This window comes from Oncorhynchus gorbuscha, linkage group LG01, assembly GCF_021184085.1.
Source record: "Oncorhynchus gorbuscha isolate QuinsamMale2020 ecotype Even-year linkage group LG01, OgorEven_v1.0, whole genome shotgun sequence".
NCBI classification, from domain to species: domain Eukaryota; kingdom Metazoa; phylum Chordata; class Actinopteri; order Salmoniformes; family Salmonidae; genus Oncorhynchus; species Oncorhynchus gorbuscha.
This window is the reverse complement of record NC_060173.1, coordinates 54,287,120-54,304,050: the sequence shown is the minus strand read 5'-3', so window position 1 is coordinate 54,304,050 and position 16,931 is coordinate 54,287,120. Positions and strand designations below refer to the sequence as shown.

Here is a 16,931-nt window from a genome sequence, read left to right as displayed (position 1 = left end):
TCACGTCTCCTTGCAGTAAAAGACTGGCAACACCTCGTAACGTCACAGATCTCTTGATATGTTTTCATGCAATAAGGACGGGCCTCCCCTCGAAGCCGGATTCATCTCTAGGTGTCTTCCTTTCAGGGAGTGATTCCTGATCACTGTTCATCTCTGCTTCTGTTTGCTCTGGGCCAGGTCACTGTACAAGCACTTTTTGTGACAACTGCTGATTTAAAGGGCTTTACATTTAATTGATTGAATAACACCACAGTATAGCCGACTGTACAAATGTTTTCTGTTTCTTCAAGTGCAGCCTGTTTTATGAATTTCAGCACAACCTTCAATGGATAGCTACACAATATAGTCACTGCAAATGACATCACGGATGTATTTACTAAGCAACGCAATGGTCCAAACCAAGTACCAGATCCCTGAATAACCCGCGCCTTAGTGAAGTTTCCCATTTTCATTTGTCTTTTTTCATTGTCAACATTACATAGGATCTTTGGTGTTCCCATATGTGATATATAGCGCTTATTGGATTTGTACTGTAATCTCAATACATCTTAAAAAGAACAGAAAATCTTCATCACATCAGAACTCTAAAACATTTGAGACAATTGATAAGAGGTTAGGGGGAGAGACAGCAGTCAAGACTATATCCCAAGTCAAGTCATACAGATAGATACTACAGTAGATACTGCACCTTACCTGGTATTCTTCTCTTCACCATTACTGACCTGAGGACTGTTAGAGAAACAGTATAGAGAAAACCTAGAGTCCTTTCACTGGTCAGTGGTCATGAAAGAAAGAAGATAAGGAATGTATGTTTATTAAGTATTGTGACAGCAACTGTATGCCATCAACCCTCCACATTAGCCTCCTGGACAATTGAATACTGTCGTCAATATACTGTAGTTATGTGTGATGTTTCGACCAAGCTTAGTTTGTTTCTAGTTTTAATATGCAGCATAGGTCTTCTGTGAAAGAAGTTGAACAAGTAGCTGATTGAAGCACAGGTGCACATTTTTGACATCTAACAAAAATGTATATCAAATCTATATTAAATCAACCACCCAAACATAGGAAGATAATCTTAAGTAGGGTGTCCAATCATTGTCGCTATCATAATCTGTTCAAAAATTATAGGGTTTTTATCCTTGTAGGATGGCCAAGATTAGGGTGACAAAATCAATGGATGCCAGAAAAAAAAATTAGTAGTTAATTTTTTGGGGGAAAACAGCATTGGTCAGCTAGGCTGAATGCTGTGAGACAATTACTGCAAACTGACAGGCTCATGGCTGATCTTATCATCTTTCTTCTCGAATCCGGAGGACAATATAGAGGTAAGATTAATCGATTTTAAGACATGTAGTATTTTCATATTTTAATATACTCTTTTCATATTAACACGAAATTTCTGTTTTTCCCCCAAAAAATGTATCAGAAAAACAACCGTATCTCTGTGAAATGTCAACAAAGCACTGTTTCGCAAACTTTTGATTTTCAATTTGTGTCATGTTAATTTTGCGACCCGCGGAAAACAACTGCAGAAGACCACCACAACACTTCAAAAGTCGCTGCCAGAAGCGGCACCGCTGTTAGTGCTCCGTGTTTATTAAAGGTTGTATTCATTTAAAAATACATAATTTTGATACATTTGAAAAAGACCCCACTGAACGATTCAGAACATGAATAATAGTATTTGTCTTGGTAAAATGTATTTTATAACGTAATTGAAATTTCATCAGCAAAGCCTGTTTTCACCCACTCTGGGTAAGGAATAAGACGGATAATTCGTCATTGACAGCAAGTATGACATAGTATGTCATGTGACAGCAAGTCACAGTTTGACTACATACTAGCAACAACAGTTTTAGTAGATTAAGAATAAGTAGTAGCAGGAACTATTGTAAACCATATCTGCACTGAGCTCTGACTCACATGGTTTAAAAACAATCAAAACGAGGCTCGCAAACAGCCTAGAGACTGTGAAATACAGTGGCCCCAAGGTAGTGAAAGATACACATTGATCGAAAACCAAGGCCAACATATTAAACATGCTTGGGACAATGCTGTTATCACTGTCAAGCAAAATATATTTTATCTGTGGGAAAAACTGGGTTTGTATCTGTATGTTTCACACAAACTGCATATCAGAGACCACTCCACACGTGCCTTAATACAAAGGCTATGGATAGTAAAAAATGATATTCATAATATACACTGAACAAAATATATATACACAATGTGTAAAGTCTTGGTCCCATGTTTCATGAGCTGAAATAAACAATCCTAGAAATTTTCCATATGCAACAAAAAGCTTAATTTCTCTTATTTTGTGCACAAATTTGTTTACACCCCTGTTGAGAATTTATCCTTTGCCAAGATAATCCATCCACCTGACAGGTGTGCTATATCAAGAAGCTGATTAAACAGCATGATCATTACACAGGTGCACCTTGTACTGGGGACACTAAAATGTTCCGTTTTTTCACACAACGCCACAGGTGTCAAGTTATGAGGGAGTGTGCAATTGGCATGCTGACTGCAGGAATGGCCAACAGAGCTGTTGCCAGATCATTGATTGTTCATTTTTCTACCATAAGTTGCCTCCAATGTCATTTTAGTGAATTTGGCAGTACATCCAACCATCCTCACAACCGTAGACCATGTGTATGGTGTTGTGTGGGTGAGCGGTTTGCAGATGTCAATGTTGTGAACAGAGTGCCCCATGGTGGCGGTGGGGTTATGGTAAAGGCAGCCATAAGCTACAGACAAAAAACACAGCATTTTATTTATGGCAATTTAAAAGCACAGAGATACCGTTACAAGATCCTGAGGCCCATTTTCATACCATTCATCCTCCACCATCGCCTCATGTTTCAGCATGATAATGCATGGTCCCATGTTGCAACGATCTGTACACAATTCCTGGAAGCTGAACATGTCTGTTTTTCCATGCCCTGCATACTCACCAGACATGTCACCCATTGATGTTTTGGATGCATGTTTTGGATGCTCTGGATCGACATGTACAACAGTGTGTTCCAGTTCCTGCCAATATCCAGCAATTTCACACAGCAATTGAATGGGAGTGGGACAACATTCCACAGGCCACAATCAGCAGCCTGATCAACTGTATGCGAAGGAGATGTCGCGCTGCTCGAGGCAAATGGTGGACACACCAGGTACTGACAGGTTTTCCTGATCCACACCCCTACCTTTCAGGTACAGTATCGGTGACCAACAAACTCATATCTGTATTCCTATTCATGTGAAATGGGCCTAATGAATTTTTCTATTGACTAATTTCCTTAAGTGAACTGTAACTCAGTAGTCTTTGAAATGGTTGCATTTATATTTTTGTTCAGTATAAATACAAACAAGTAGAGGGACCATTGCAGACTGCATTCTTCCTTTTAGTTGGGAGGAATGCAATCTGTCACTTTAAAAAGGCATAAACTCCCTCAAGATCCAATGTGGTGCTCCACTGGGAACGATTCTTTGACCTCCACTTCTAGTTGAAATGAATGCTCTACCAAAAGCAAGTGGTACAGAGGGACCATTTCACTTGTCAAGCTTAAATCAGCAGTATTTCCCCACTTATAAACATGTATCTCTGCAGTCCGGAGTATGAAAACTTGATTTGTTTGAAGAAACACTCGCAGCTAAAGGCAGTGCCATGTATCAAATGAGTTTATACTAATGCTATGTGAGATACACTTTAATTCCACAGAAAGCAAACCTCCTTGCCCTATAAGAGATGTAGAATTATCGATTCACTTTAAGAATAGGATTTGTTCACTGTGGGTAAAGCACACAACGAACCTATAGATGACACTGGTTACTTTAGGTATTCAATACCGCAGGTCATAGCTATAGAACTTACCTGTCGTTTTTTCATTAAAGAAATAATATGATTTCCATCTCTTCACAGAACTGTTCCATGTTTTGTCAACAAATCTCTTTAATTACACCACAGAAAAGTCAAAGCCAATGAAGTGAACAAACTTGATAGTTTGATATAGTTGTTTTGTAATATTAGGCGAGACAGTTTACCTTTGTATACAATTGATTTGCACTGTTAAATGTGTAGTTGTGGACCTACAGCATGTGTATCATTCAGGGTGAGGGACATATGGGAGAAGTGATGCGGTACAGCGCTCTTTCACACAAAACAAGACACATGAACAGCCAACTTTTGTTTCTTCTTTTTAAATCTTCTCTAATCAAGTAAAGCCAGGAGGAGCATTCAGATAGTTCAACAGTTATTTTTCACCTGCCAGGCATTTTGACTTTCTTCTAATCAGTAAGACAGTTTTCATACATGCAACAAACAGCTTGCTTAGAGCCACACACAGCAAAAAACAAACAGGGCACTCTCCATTCGCTCCTTTCATTAGGTCCTGTACTCTCAATATGGCATTTTCAGCTAATCTTAATTAACCCCTTCTCCCCTCCCCCAATCAATCCAAATCCCACCAATTTAAACTATCAATATAAAGACCCCTACAAAGCGATACAAAATGTGAATAGCTAAGCATTATGGGTCATTTTAAAAATAAAAGTTAAATGGGCCATTCTTTCTCTCGCCTTTAAGCACCCGAGGCGGTCATGGGGCTTTAGTGAAATGATATGCTAAGGACACTGCCTGCCACAATGGGCCAGATGTACCTCTGACGACATTACAGTACAAAACCATTAAAAATTAATGGTGATCAAGAATTCAAGTTCAAAATAAAAAAAATGACTGGTTCAGCAGGGGGACAGGATGAGATTACAATCGAAAGCTCTCGACCCTGACGTACCAAACCACACCATTAGGGCAGAGTAACTAAGAGAGATTCTACATATACCAGCCTTCTGGCCCACACATACATACAGACACACACAGAACAGCTCTTCTTCAATGCTTCTGAAGCGCTGGGTGTGTTGGTGCTGGGGTTTGACTGAAGACGCTCAGTGAAGACACTCCTCATTGACAGAAAGCTATGGATAAGCCAATCCAGCAAGCCCCCTGCTCTCTCCCCCTCAGAGTCTTTGTGGGAAGGGGAGGGTCACTGTGCGTAATTCAAGTCAACAGTCAGGTTTGTTTTACTGAATCCTAAATGGTAACTACTAGTCTCTCACGGGGTCCCTGGAGCAACAGTGGCAAGTGCAGGCGACAGGGGGCTCTAGGTCTGGTCTGGTTCCGGGGGATGGTCTCCATCACACTTTTAGGCCGGAGGGGTGGGGGTTTGTAGAGTGTGTGACCATAGTAAACAAGTCCTGACCCGAACCTCACCGCTCACCATACACACCTCGACACCAAACACAGTCACTCTAGTGCAACAGGAGAGGAATGACGGTGCTGCTTTTCAGCATGACAAGCCAGGCAAGATGGCTGGCTAATGCTTCCCCAAACAGATGTGGGAGTTTGAGTTTGTTTGTCCTTCAATGCTGATTTGTCTGTATTTTGCTAGACTTTTGTACTGATGGCGTTCCCTTTTTTTGTCGGAAACAATGCAGCATTATTGAAAACATGCAGTAGAATAGTACAGTATCAATAGTCAGAAATGATCGATTAGACATTAACATTACATCCACCATTTTGTATACCTCCACCATATCCTGCTTGAACTTGAAGCAATATGGGACTTTTAACTTTGAATCAGATGCTCTGTACACTTGGGGCCTGATGGGTAATATGGACAACAATTCTTTTGAGGGGAGCTCTCTGACGTAGTTAATCTACACTGAACAAAAATATAAACGCAACATGTAAAGTGTTGGTCCCATGTTTCATGAGGTGAACTAAATCCCAGAAATGTTCCATATGCACAAATATCATATTGCTCTCAAATGTTGTACACAAATGTGTTTATATCCATGTAAGTGACCATTTCTCCTTTGTCAAGATAATCTATCCATATGCTATGTGGCATATCAAGAAGCTGATTAAACAGCATGAACATTACACAGGTGCACCTTGAGCTGGGGGCAATGAAAGTCCACTAAAATGTGCAGTTGTCACACAACACAATGCCACAGATGTCTCAAGTTGAGGGAGTGTGCAATTGGCACGCTGACTAAAGGAATGTCAACCAAAACTGTTGCCAGAGAATATAATGTTAATTTCTCTACCATAAGCTGTCGCCAATGTCGTTTTAGAGAATTTCGCAGTACGTCCAACTGTCCTCGCAACCACGCCAGCTCAGGACCTTCACATTCAGCTTTTCCCCTGTGGGATCGTCTCAGGGGGTGGGGTACTGAGGAGTCTCTCTTTGTAATAAAGCCCTTTGCTGGGGAAAAACTCATTCTGATTGGCTGGGCCTAGCTGCCAAGTGGGTGGGCCTATGCCCTCCCAGGCCCACTCATGTCTGCACCCCTGCACAGTCATGTGGAATCCATAGATTTGGGCCTAATTTATTTCAATTGACTGATTTCCTTATATGAACTGTAACTCAGTAAAATATTTGACATTTTTGTATGTTGCATTTATATTTTTGTTCAGTATATTAAAAGAAATTAAAAAAACAGGCAGCTGAAGATTCTCTTGAAAGGCATGGCTTTCGTCATGCCACACGCATCTCATGATTCATACAACAATAGGATTCTTTCCTCGCTATGCATTATCATCAAATTACAAATACACGTCCTACAACTTGGCAGCAAAAAAAAGAAAAAAAAAAACGTCCAAATATAGCAAACGCACGCTATTTCACATCAAATCACATGGCACCAGAACGCTGCACACACTGGAGAAACTGTCTGTTTCTTGTTGTTGTTTACAATTACCCTTACATGGCACTTTGAATGGAGTAACCTTGTCTATCGGTCACACCTATGCAAAGAGAAAGGACTGAAAAAAAAAATCTCAGCATCGGTACCCCGGTGCTGGCACAATTCAAGTAAAAGCCTTTCTGACATGGAATGATCATACAACTAAGGTCCATTTTAAGTGCAGTGTAAGTGCACACCAATGCAGGGGGATCACAATGCCACTGATGGGTGCAGCATGGGGAGGGTGGGGGGGGGGAGCTTATGTCCCTTATGTTCAGGGCTGGATACCCTGCCGAGTCTGAGCACCCATTCTTTGTGAGATAAGGCTTTGAGGAGAAGCGCACCAGCAAGACAGGGCCATACTGTTCCTTTATGCCGGGAGTACACTACACGACTTTCAACATCCAAACATCGCTGAGCCGCTCACATTGAACAACCGTCTTACCTGTAGTTTGCCTTGCCAACGCAGTGGTGCGCACACTAAACGATGTGGTACAAGACAAGATTCTTCACTTAGTCGTGAGGATTCTCGATACCACGCTGTCTGGCGAAAACAAGGTGATGTGATTAGATTGTTAACGCTGCTAGAACGAGCTGTGGCTCAAAGCATCCTCAAAAGTTTATAGTCAGACATCCACGCTTGCCATAGAGTTGAAATATCTAGCCAATACATTTTGCTTGTGAACTTCATAGCGGTAACCATTTGACACTTTGGCTTTTAAGGCAAATACAAACGCATACTAGCTAGCTAGTAGTAGTCGTCGTCGCTCCTGTTCGAGAATCTACACATTATGGTTGATGGGATACATCATCTCACTGGCTTCTACTCTGGCGAGCTCACATTGCCCTTTGCCGATCACCGTTCTCAAAACGCGTCATTACATCTCACACTACAAGAGCATTACACATTGTGCCAATAAAATCAAACATGTTTGAAAATATTGGCACGTCTTGGACGGTTCGAGTTGGCAACAACATGGTGATTTTGTCTCCGATCTCAAAAACTTGTCTGCGACAGCTAAATCGGGGGCCAAAAATCGTGTAGTGTACAACTCGGCTTTAGGGTTCGTGATACACTGTCTGTCGACCCAAAGCACTCACCCACTATCTCCTCTGAGGGATTCTCTCCCTCTCCTGGGCAATAAGGGTCAAGTCACACAGAACTCTACCTGCTGTAAGGGTCACCTGGGTAACTATCTCTGTTGTTACTGCCGTTGTTGTTGTTGTTGTTATTATTGTTGCCATTTCTGCCAGTGCCAGAGGGGTAAGAGCCGCGAGAGGAAGAAGAGGAGGAGAAGAGCAGGGAGGAAGAGGGGCCTGGCTCAGAATCGTCCATTCGGCCGGCTCCTTCAAACACGTTGTCGATGTCCATGGCCATTGAGAGACTGGCCCCCTCACCCTCTGAGGCTAGGCTAGGGGGTTGTGGTTGAGAGAGGGAGGGCAGACCCCACACCTGACCTGGGCGAGGCTCTGAGGGAGCAGGGGGATGCTCCAGGCTGAGACACAGGGAGTTGAGGGGGCAAGCGGAAGGGGAGGCTGTAGAGGGGCCAGGGTCGGCCAGAATAGGGTCACTGCTGCTAGGCCGCTTGGCTGCAGCACCCGCCCCAGTCTGGGAGCCGCGGTGGATGCGGTGGCTGACAATAATGTTGTTGCCAAACCCACCCATGGAAGCCATGGTGGTGCTCTGCTCCCGCTGGACCACCGCCGTCATTCCGCCCTCTGCTATGAGCCGGCGGATCCGCGCCAGGGCGTCCTCTCCCGGGGCGTACTCTGGGGCCTCACCTGGGACAGAGGGAACGAGAGAAGATTGAGCGATGATAATTCATGCTTTCAAGCTGCAGATTGTGTGGCACGTCACCAAAAAAACGATGTCATGAATGTAATGAAAACTTAATTAGCCCCGGGGAGGAAGTTAATATGTCAGTCTGCTGTTATTCCTTGAAACCCCAGTCTTCAGTTCAGCTGGTTGGTGGAAGAGGGCGGTTATGAGGAAACGATGGAAACCATCGAGGGCCATAGGAAATGACTCCAAGAGGGGAGAAATTAAATTATGCCTGAAATGTAATTTTGTCCCAGTTCCCAAACCCCTTTGGACTGTCTGTCAAAGTGCGTACCTCTCTCACTCAGGGAGAGCGAGGTAGAGCTAGAGCTACCATTGTGAGATATGGCATATATATTTTATGTGATAAATTTGGGTCACCGGTTCACAATTTGATATTTTCGGAGATCTCTGCCAACCAAGGAGGAAAGGAGCCAACCAAATCCCGAGTCCCACTTTCAACGCAATTTGACCTCATTCTACCTGGAGTGATCAGATCATTATGGAAAAATAGATCTACTAAAATGAGGGAAAGAGTGAGTCCACTTCATAGGATGAAACATATGGGCTAAAAGGCTAATTAATTTAACAAATGTTTCATTAGAATGTAACTTTCTTACAGTAGCTAGCGAACATATCCTACATTTCTGTTGCACATATAATAGAAACCTGTACCAAGGCTATCGGTTTATGCGCACTATCCAATTTTTTATTGGGGTAGATCAAATATGCTATTATTACATTTATTATTTGCCTACATTTGCAAAATCGGTAGACTAATGACAATTTCATAAAATGATGCAGGGGATTTCGTTTGAAAGCCAGGGCCAAATCGCCTTCTCTCGAGTAATCAAGACAATGTCTAATTTTATAAAATGAAAAATGTATTTTATATGTTTGCATCCAATATTCTTGCATCAAATACCCGACTCTGTGAAAGTTGTGTATTGATCAACCACACACACAAAAGTTTGGGGTCACTTACAAATGTCCTGGTTTTTAAAAGAAAAGCTAATTTTTTGTCCATTAAATGACGTCAAATTTATCAGACATTATTAAATGACTATTGTAGCTGGAAAAGGCAGATTGTTTATGGAATCTCTACATAGGCGTACAGAGGCCCATTATCAGCAACCATCACTCCGGTATTCCAATGGAATTGGCTTATCCGGACGCTTTATCTGGACATGGTTCGTCAGGACCTCCAACAGCCGAAGCTAAGTAGTAACATTAACATGATGCCTTCTAATTGCAGTTGCTGTACTCCTAATATACAGGAGAATGATCGCCTTACGGCGAGGATAGCTGTGCTTAAAGCCCAGCTTCAGACGCAATCGTTAGGCAAGGGTAATTTCAGTGTAGGAAAGGATGAAACCGTGTCTGTGCCACCAGAAAGTACAGATAGTAACGTTAGTATAAATCCCCTCGCATGGTCCCCGCAGCCGGACAACTTTCTCACGGTTTCTGGAGGGAAATGCTATAGGAATGCTCAACCGGTGTCGCTCATTCAGCCGACAGAAACTTTCAACTGGTTTTCCCCATTAAGCAACGAGTCGGAGTCAGAGGCCGAGCGTTCTCTTGTCTCTACTCCTCACGTTACGGGGTCTGAGACGCCGAAGCTTCCCACCATTAGCTCTGACAAATTGAAAACTCTGGTCATTGGCGACTCCATTACCCGCAGTATTAGACTTAAAACGAAACATCCAGCGATCATACACTGTTTACCAGGGGAATCTGAAGATGGTGCTGACTAAAGCTAAAAGTGGCGAGTGTAGAGTATAGAGATATTGTTATCCACGTCGGCACCAACAATGTTAGGATGAAACAGTCAGAGATCACCAAGCGCAACATAGCATCAGCATGTAATCAGCTAGAAAGATGTGTCGGCATCGAGTAATTGTCTCTGGCCCCCTCCCAGTTAGGGAGAGTGATGAGCTCTACAGCAGTCTCTCAACTCAATCGCTGGTTGAAAACGGTTTTCTGCCCCTCCCAAAAGATAGAATTTGTAGATAATTGGCCCTCTTTCTGGGACTCACCCACAAACAGGACCAAGCCTGACCTGCTGAGGAGTGACAGACTCCATCCTAGCTGGAGGGGTGCTCTCATCTTATTATCTACCAACATAGACAGGGCTCTAACTCCTCTAGCTCCACAATGAAATAGGGTGCAGGCCAGGCAGCAGGCTGTTAGCCAGCCTGCCAGCATAGTGGATTCTGCCACTAGCACAGTTAGTGTAGTCAGCTCAGCTATCCCCATTGAGACCGTGTCTAGGTTGGCAATTATAGGCAATGAACTAATCACTCATCATAATCTTGATGTGATTGGCCTGACTGAAACATGGCTTAAGCCTGCTGAATTTACTGTGTTAAATGAGGCCTCACCTCCTGGCTACACTAGTGACCATATCCCCTGTGCATCCCGCAAAGGCGGAGGTGTTGCTAACATTTACAATAGCATATTTCAATGTACATTTAAAAAAATTATGTTTTTGTCTTTTGAGCTTCTAGCCATGAAATCTATGCAGCCTTCTCAATCACTTTTTATAGCTACTGTTTATAGGCCTCCTGGGCCATATACAGCATTCCTCATTGAGTTCCCTGAATTCCTATTGGACCTTGTAGTCATAGCAGATAATATTCTAATCTTTGGTGACTTTAATATTCACATGGAAAAGTCCACAGACCCACTCCAAAAGGCTTTCAGAGCCATCATCGACTCAGTGGGTTTTGTCCAACATGTCTCTGGACCTACTCACTGGCACAGTCATAATGTTTTTCCTCATAATCCTGGACTATCGGACCACCATTTTATTACGTTTGCAATTGCAACAAATACTCTGCTCAGACCCCAACCAAGGAACATCAAAAGTCGTGCTATAAATAGATTCCTTGATGTCCTTCCAGACTCCCTCTGTCTACCCAAGGACAAAAATCAGTCAACCACCTAACTGAGGAACTCCATTTAACCTTGGGCAATACCCTAGATGCAGTTGCACCCCTAAAAACTAAAAACATTTCTCATAAGAAACTAGCTCCCTGGTGTACAGAAAATACCCGAGCTCTGAAGCAAGCTTCCAGAAAAATTGGAACGGAAATGGCGCCACACCAAACTGGAAGTCTTCCGACTAGCTTGGAAAGACAGTACCGTGCAGTATCGAAGAGCCCTTACTGCTGCTCGATCATCCTATTTTTCCAACTTAATTGAGGAAAATAAGAACAATCCGAAATTCCTTTTTGATACTGTCGCAAAGCGAACTAAAAAGCAGCATTCCCCAAGAGAGGATGGCTTTCACTTCAGCAGTAAAAAATTAATCAACTTCTTTGAGGAAAAGATCATGATTATTAGAAAGCAAATTACGGACTCCTCTTTAAATCAGCGTATTCCTTCAAAGCTCAGTTGTCCAGAGTCTGCACAACTCTGCCAGGACCTAGGATCAAGAGAGACACTCAAGTGTTTTAGTACTATATCTCTTGACACAATGATGAAAACAATCATAGCCTCTGAACCTTCAAGCTGCATACTGGACCCTATTCCAACTAAACTACTGAAAGAGCTGCTTCCTGTGCTTGGCCCTCCCATGTTGAACATAATAAACGGCTCTCTATCCACCGGATGTGTACCAAACTCACTAAAAGTGGCAGAAATAAAGCCTCTCTTGAAAAAGCCAAACCTTGACCCAGAAAATATTTTTAAAAAGGCTGTTGCGCAGCAACTCACTGCCTTCCTGAAGACAAACAATGTATCAGTCTGGTTTTAGACCCCATCATAGCACAGACTGCACTTGTGAAGGTGGTAAATTACCTTTTAATGGCATCAGACCATGTTAACTTTCACTGCTATGTGGATGACACACAGCTGTACATTTCAATTAAACATGGTGAAGCCCCAAAATTGCCCTCACTAGAAGCATGTGTTTCAGACATAAGGAAGTGGATGGCTGCAAACGTTCTACTTTTAAACTCGGACAAAACAGAGATGCTTGTTCTAGGTCTCAAGAAACAAAGAGATTGTCTGTTGAATCTGACAATTAATCTTAATGCTTGTACTGTCATCTCAAATAAAACTGTGAAGGACCTCTGTGTTACTCTGGACCCTGATCTCTCTTTTGAAGAACATATCACAAGACTATTTAGTGCTTTATCCGGGTAGCCGGAAAGTAGAGCATTGCAGTAGTCTAACCTAGAAGTGACAAAAGCATGGATGAATTTTTCTGCATCATTTTTGGACAGAAAGTTTGATTTTTGCAAAGTTATGTAGATGGGAAAAAGCTGTCCTTGAAACAAACTTCAGTTAGTGCTAAATACAGCTGCTAGAATCCTGACTAGAACCTAAAAATGTGATCATATTACTCCAGTGCTAGCCTCCCTACACTGGCTTCCTGTCAAGGCAAGGGCTGATTTTCAAGGTTTTACTGCTAACCTACAAAGCATTACATGGGCTTGCTCCTACCTATCTCTCTGATTAAATCCTGCTGTACATACCTACACGTACGCTACGGTCACAAGACGCAGGCCTCCTAATTGTCCTTAGAATTTCTAAGCAAACAGCTGGAGGCAGGGCTTTCTCCTATAGAGCTAAATTTTTATGGAATGGTCTGCCTACCCATGTGAGAGACGCAAACTCGGTCTCAACCTTTAAGTCTTTACTGAAGACTCATCTCTTCAGTGGGTCATATGATTGAGTGTAGTCTGGCCCAGGAGTATGAAGGTGAACGGAAAGGCTCTGGAGCAATGAACCGCCCTTGCAGTCTCTGCCTGGCCGGTTCCCCTCTTTCCACTGGGATTCTCTGCCTCTAACCCTATTACAGGGGCTGAGTCAATGGCTTACTAGGGCTCTCTCATACCGTCCCTAGGAGGGGTGCGTCACTTGAGTGGGTTGAGTCACTGATGTGATCTTCCTGTCTGGGTTGGCGCCCCCCCTTGGGTTGTGCCGTGGCGGAGATTATTGTGGGCTATACTCAAATCAAATCTTATTTGTCACATACACATGGTTAGCAGATGTTAATGCGAGTGTAGCGAAATGCTTGTACTTCTAGTTCCGACAATGCAGTAATAACCAACATGTAATCTAACTAACAATTCCAAAACTACTGTCTTATACACAGTGTAAGGGGATAAAGAATATGTACATAAGGAAATATGAATGAGTGATGGTACAGAGCAGCATAGGCAAGATACAGTAGATGGTATCGAGTACAGTATATACATATGAGATGAGTATGTAAACAAAGTGGCTAGTGATACATGTATTACATAAGGATGCAGTCGATGATATAGAGTACAGTATATACGTATGCATATGAGATGAATAATGTAGGGTAAGTAACAAGGTAGCATTGTTTAAAGTGGCTAGTGATATATTTACATCATTTCCCATCAATTCCCATTATTAAAGTGGCTGGAGTTGAGTCAGTGTCAGTGTGTTGGCAGCAGCCACTCAATGTTAGTGGTGGCTGTTTAACAGTCTGATGGCTTTGAGATAGAAGCTGTTCTTCAGTCTCTCGGTCCCAGCTTTGATGCACCTGTACTGACCTCGCCTTCTGGATGATAGCGGGGTGAACAGGCAGTGGCTCGGGTGGTTGATGTCCTTGAGGATCTTTATGGCCTTCCTGTAACATCGGGTGGTGTAGGTGTCCTGGAGGGCAGGTAGTTTGCCCCAGGTGATGCGTTGTGCAGACCTCACTACCCTCTGGAGAGCCTTACGGTTGAGGGCGGAGCAGTTGCCGTACCAGGCGGTGATACAGCCCACCAGGATGCTCTCGATTGTGCTGTTTGAGAGTACTTTTGGTGACAAGCCAAATTTCTTCAGCCTCCTGAGGTTGAAGAGGCGCTGCTGCGCCTTCTTCACGATGCTGTCTGTGTGAGTGGACCAATTCAGTTTGTCTGTGATATGTATGCCGAGGAACTTAAAACTTGCTACCCTCTCCACTACTGTTCCATTGATGTGGATAGGGGGGTGTTCCCTCTGCTGTTTCCTGAAGTCCACAATCATCTCCTTAGTTTTGTTGACGTTGAGTGTGAGGTTATTTTCCTGACACCGCACTCCGTGGGCCCTCACCTCCTCCCTGTAGGCCGTCTCGTCGTTGTTGGTAATCAAGCCTACCACTGTTGTGTCGTCCGCAAACTTGATGATTGAGTTGGAGGCGTGCGTGGCCACGCAGTCGTGGGTGAACGGAGAGTACAGGAGAGGGCTCAGAACGCACCCTTGTGGGGCCCCAGTGTTGAGGATCAGCGGGGAGGAGATGTTGTTGCCTACCCTCACCACCTGGGGGCGGCCTGTCAGGAAGTCCAGTACCCAGTTGCACAGGGCGGGGTCGAGACCCAGGGTCTCAAGCTTGATGACGAGCTTGGAGGGTACTATGGTGTTGAATGCCGAGCTGTAGTCGATGAACAGCATTCTCACATAGGTATTCCTCTTGTCCAGATGGGTTAGGGCAGTGTGCAGTGTGGTTGAGATTGCATCGTCTATGGACCTATTTGGGCGGTAAGCAAATTGGAGTGGGTCTAGGGTGTCAGGTAGGGTGGAGGTGATATGGTCCTTGACTAGTCTCTCAAAGCACTTCATGATAACGGAAGTGAGTGCTACGGGGCGGGGCGGTAGTCGTTTAGCTCAGTTACCTTAGCTTTCTTGGGAACAGGAACAATGGTGGCCCTCTTGAAGCATGTGGGAACAGCAGACTGGTATAGGGATTGATTGAATAAGTCCGTAAACACACCGGCCAGCTGGTCTGCGCATGCTCTGAGGGCGCGGCTGGGGATGCAGTCTGGGCCTGCAACCTTGCGAGGGTTAACACGTTTAAATGTCTTACTCACCTCGGCTGCAGTGAAGGAGAGACCGCATGTTTCCGTTGCAGGCCGTGTCAGTGGCACTGTATTGTCCTCAAAGCGGGCAAAAAAGTTATTTAGTCTGCCTGGGAGCAAGACATCCTGGTCCGTGACTGGGCTGGATTTCTTCCTGTAGTCCGTGATTGACTGTAGACCCTGCCACATGCCTCTTGTGTCTGTGCCGTTGAATTGAGATTCTACTTCGTCTCTGTACTGACGCTTAGCTTGTTTGATAGCCTTGCGGAGGGAATAGCTGCACTGTTTGTATTCGGTCATGTTACCAGGCACCTTGCCCTGATTAAAAGCAGTGGTTCGCGCTTTCAGTTTCACGCAAATGCTGCCATCAATCCACGGTTTCTGGTTAGGGAATGTTTTAATCGTTGCTATGGGAACGACATCTTCAACGCACGTTCTAATGAACTCGCACACCGAATCAGCGTATTCGTTAATATTGTTATCTGACGCAATACGAAACATATCCCAGTCCACGTGATGGAAGCAGTCTTGGAATGTGGAGTCAGCTTGGTCAGACCAGCGTTGGACAGACCTCAGCGTGGGAGCCTCTTGTTTTAGTTTCTGTCTGTAGGCAGGGATCAACAAAATGGAGTCGTGGTCAGCTTTTCTGAAAGGGGGGCGGGGCAGGGCTTTATATGCGCCGCGGAAGTTAGAGTAACAATGATCCAAGGTTTTTCCACCCCTGGTTGCACAATCGATATGTTGATAAAATTTAAGGAGTCTTGTTTTCAGATTAGCCTTGTTAAAATCCCCAGCTACAATGAATGCAGCCTCCGGATAAATAGTTTCCTGTTTGCAAAGAGTTAAATAAAGTTCGTTCAGAGCATCGATGTGTCTGCTTGGGGGGGGATATATACGGCTGTGATTATAATCAAAGAGAATTCTCTTGGTAGATAATGCGGTCTACATTTGATTGTGAGGAATTCTAAATCAGGTGAACAGAAGGATTTGAGTTCCTGTATGTTTCTTTCATCACACCATGTCTCGTTAACCATAAGGCATACGCCCCCGCCCCTCTTCTTACCAGAAAGATGTTTGTTTCTGTCGGCGCGATGCGTGGAGAAACCCGTTGGCTGCACCGCCTCGGATAGCGTCTCTCCAGCGAGCCATGTTTCCGTGAAGCAAAGAACGTTACAGTCTCTGATGTCCCTCTGGAATGCTACCCTTGCTCGGATTTCATCAACCTTGTTGTCAAGAGACTGGACATTGGCAAGAAAAATGCTAGGGAGTGGTGCACGGTGTGCTCGTCTCCGGAGTCTGACCAGAAGACCGCCTCGTTTCCCTCTTTTTCGGAATCGTTTTTTTGGGTCGCTGAAAGGGATCCATTCCGTTGTCCTGTTTGTAAGGCAGAACACAGGATCCGCGTCGCGAAAAACATATTCTTGGTCGTACTGATGGTGAGTTGGCGCTGATCTTATATTCAGTAGTTCTTCTCGACTGTATGTAATGAAACCTAAGATGACCTGGGGTACTAATGTAAGAAATAACACGTAAACGCGAAGCGAGGCGGCCATCTCTGTCAGCGC

The 16,931-nt window shown here is 44.0% G+C and overlaps 1 protein-coding gene across 1 annotated transcript in view; it reads right to left on the bottom strand.

The window, feature by feature from the left end:
• Positions 1 to 5,923: 5,923 nt before the first annotated feature.
• The window catches only part of ambra1b (autophagy/beclin-1 regulator 1b), a 52,816-nt gene continuing 41,808 nt past the window's right edge, over positions 5,924 to 16,931 (bottom strand). Inside the window, exon 18 of the mRNA XM_046356605.1 lies at positions 5,924 to 8,529. Coding sequence (XP_046212561.1) covers positions 7,913 to 8,529 — 617 coding nt within the window. The 3' untranslated portion in view covers positions 5,924 to 7,912. The remainder of the gene's footprint in view (positions 8,530 to 16,931) is intronic.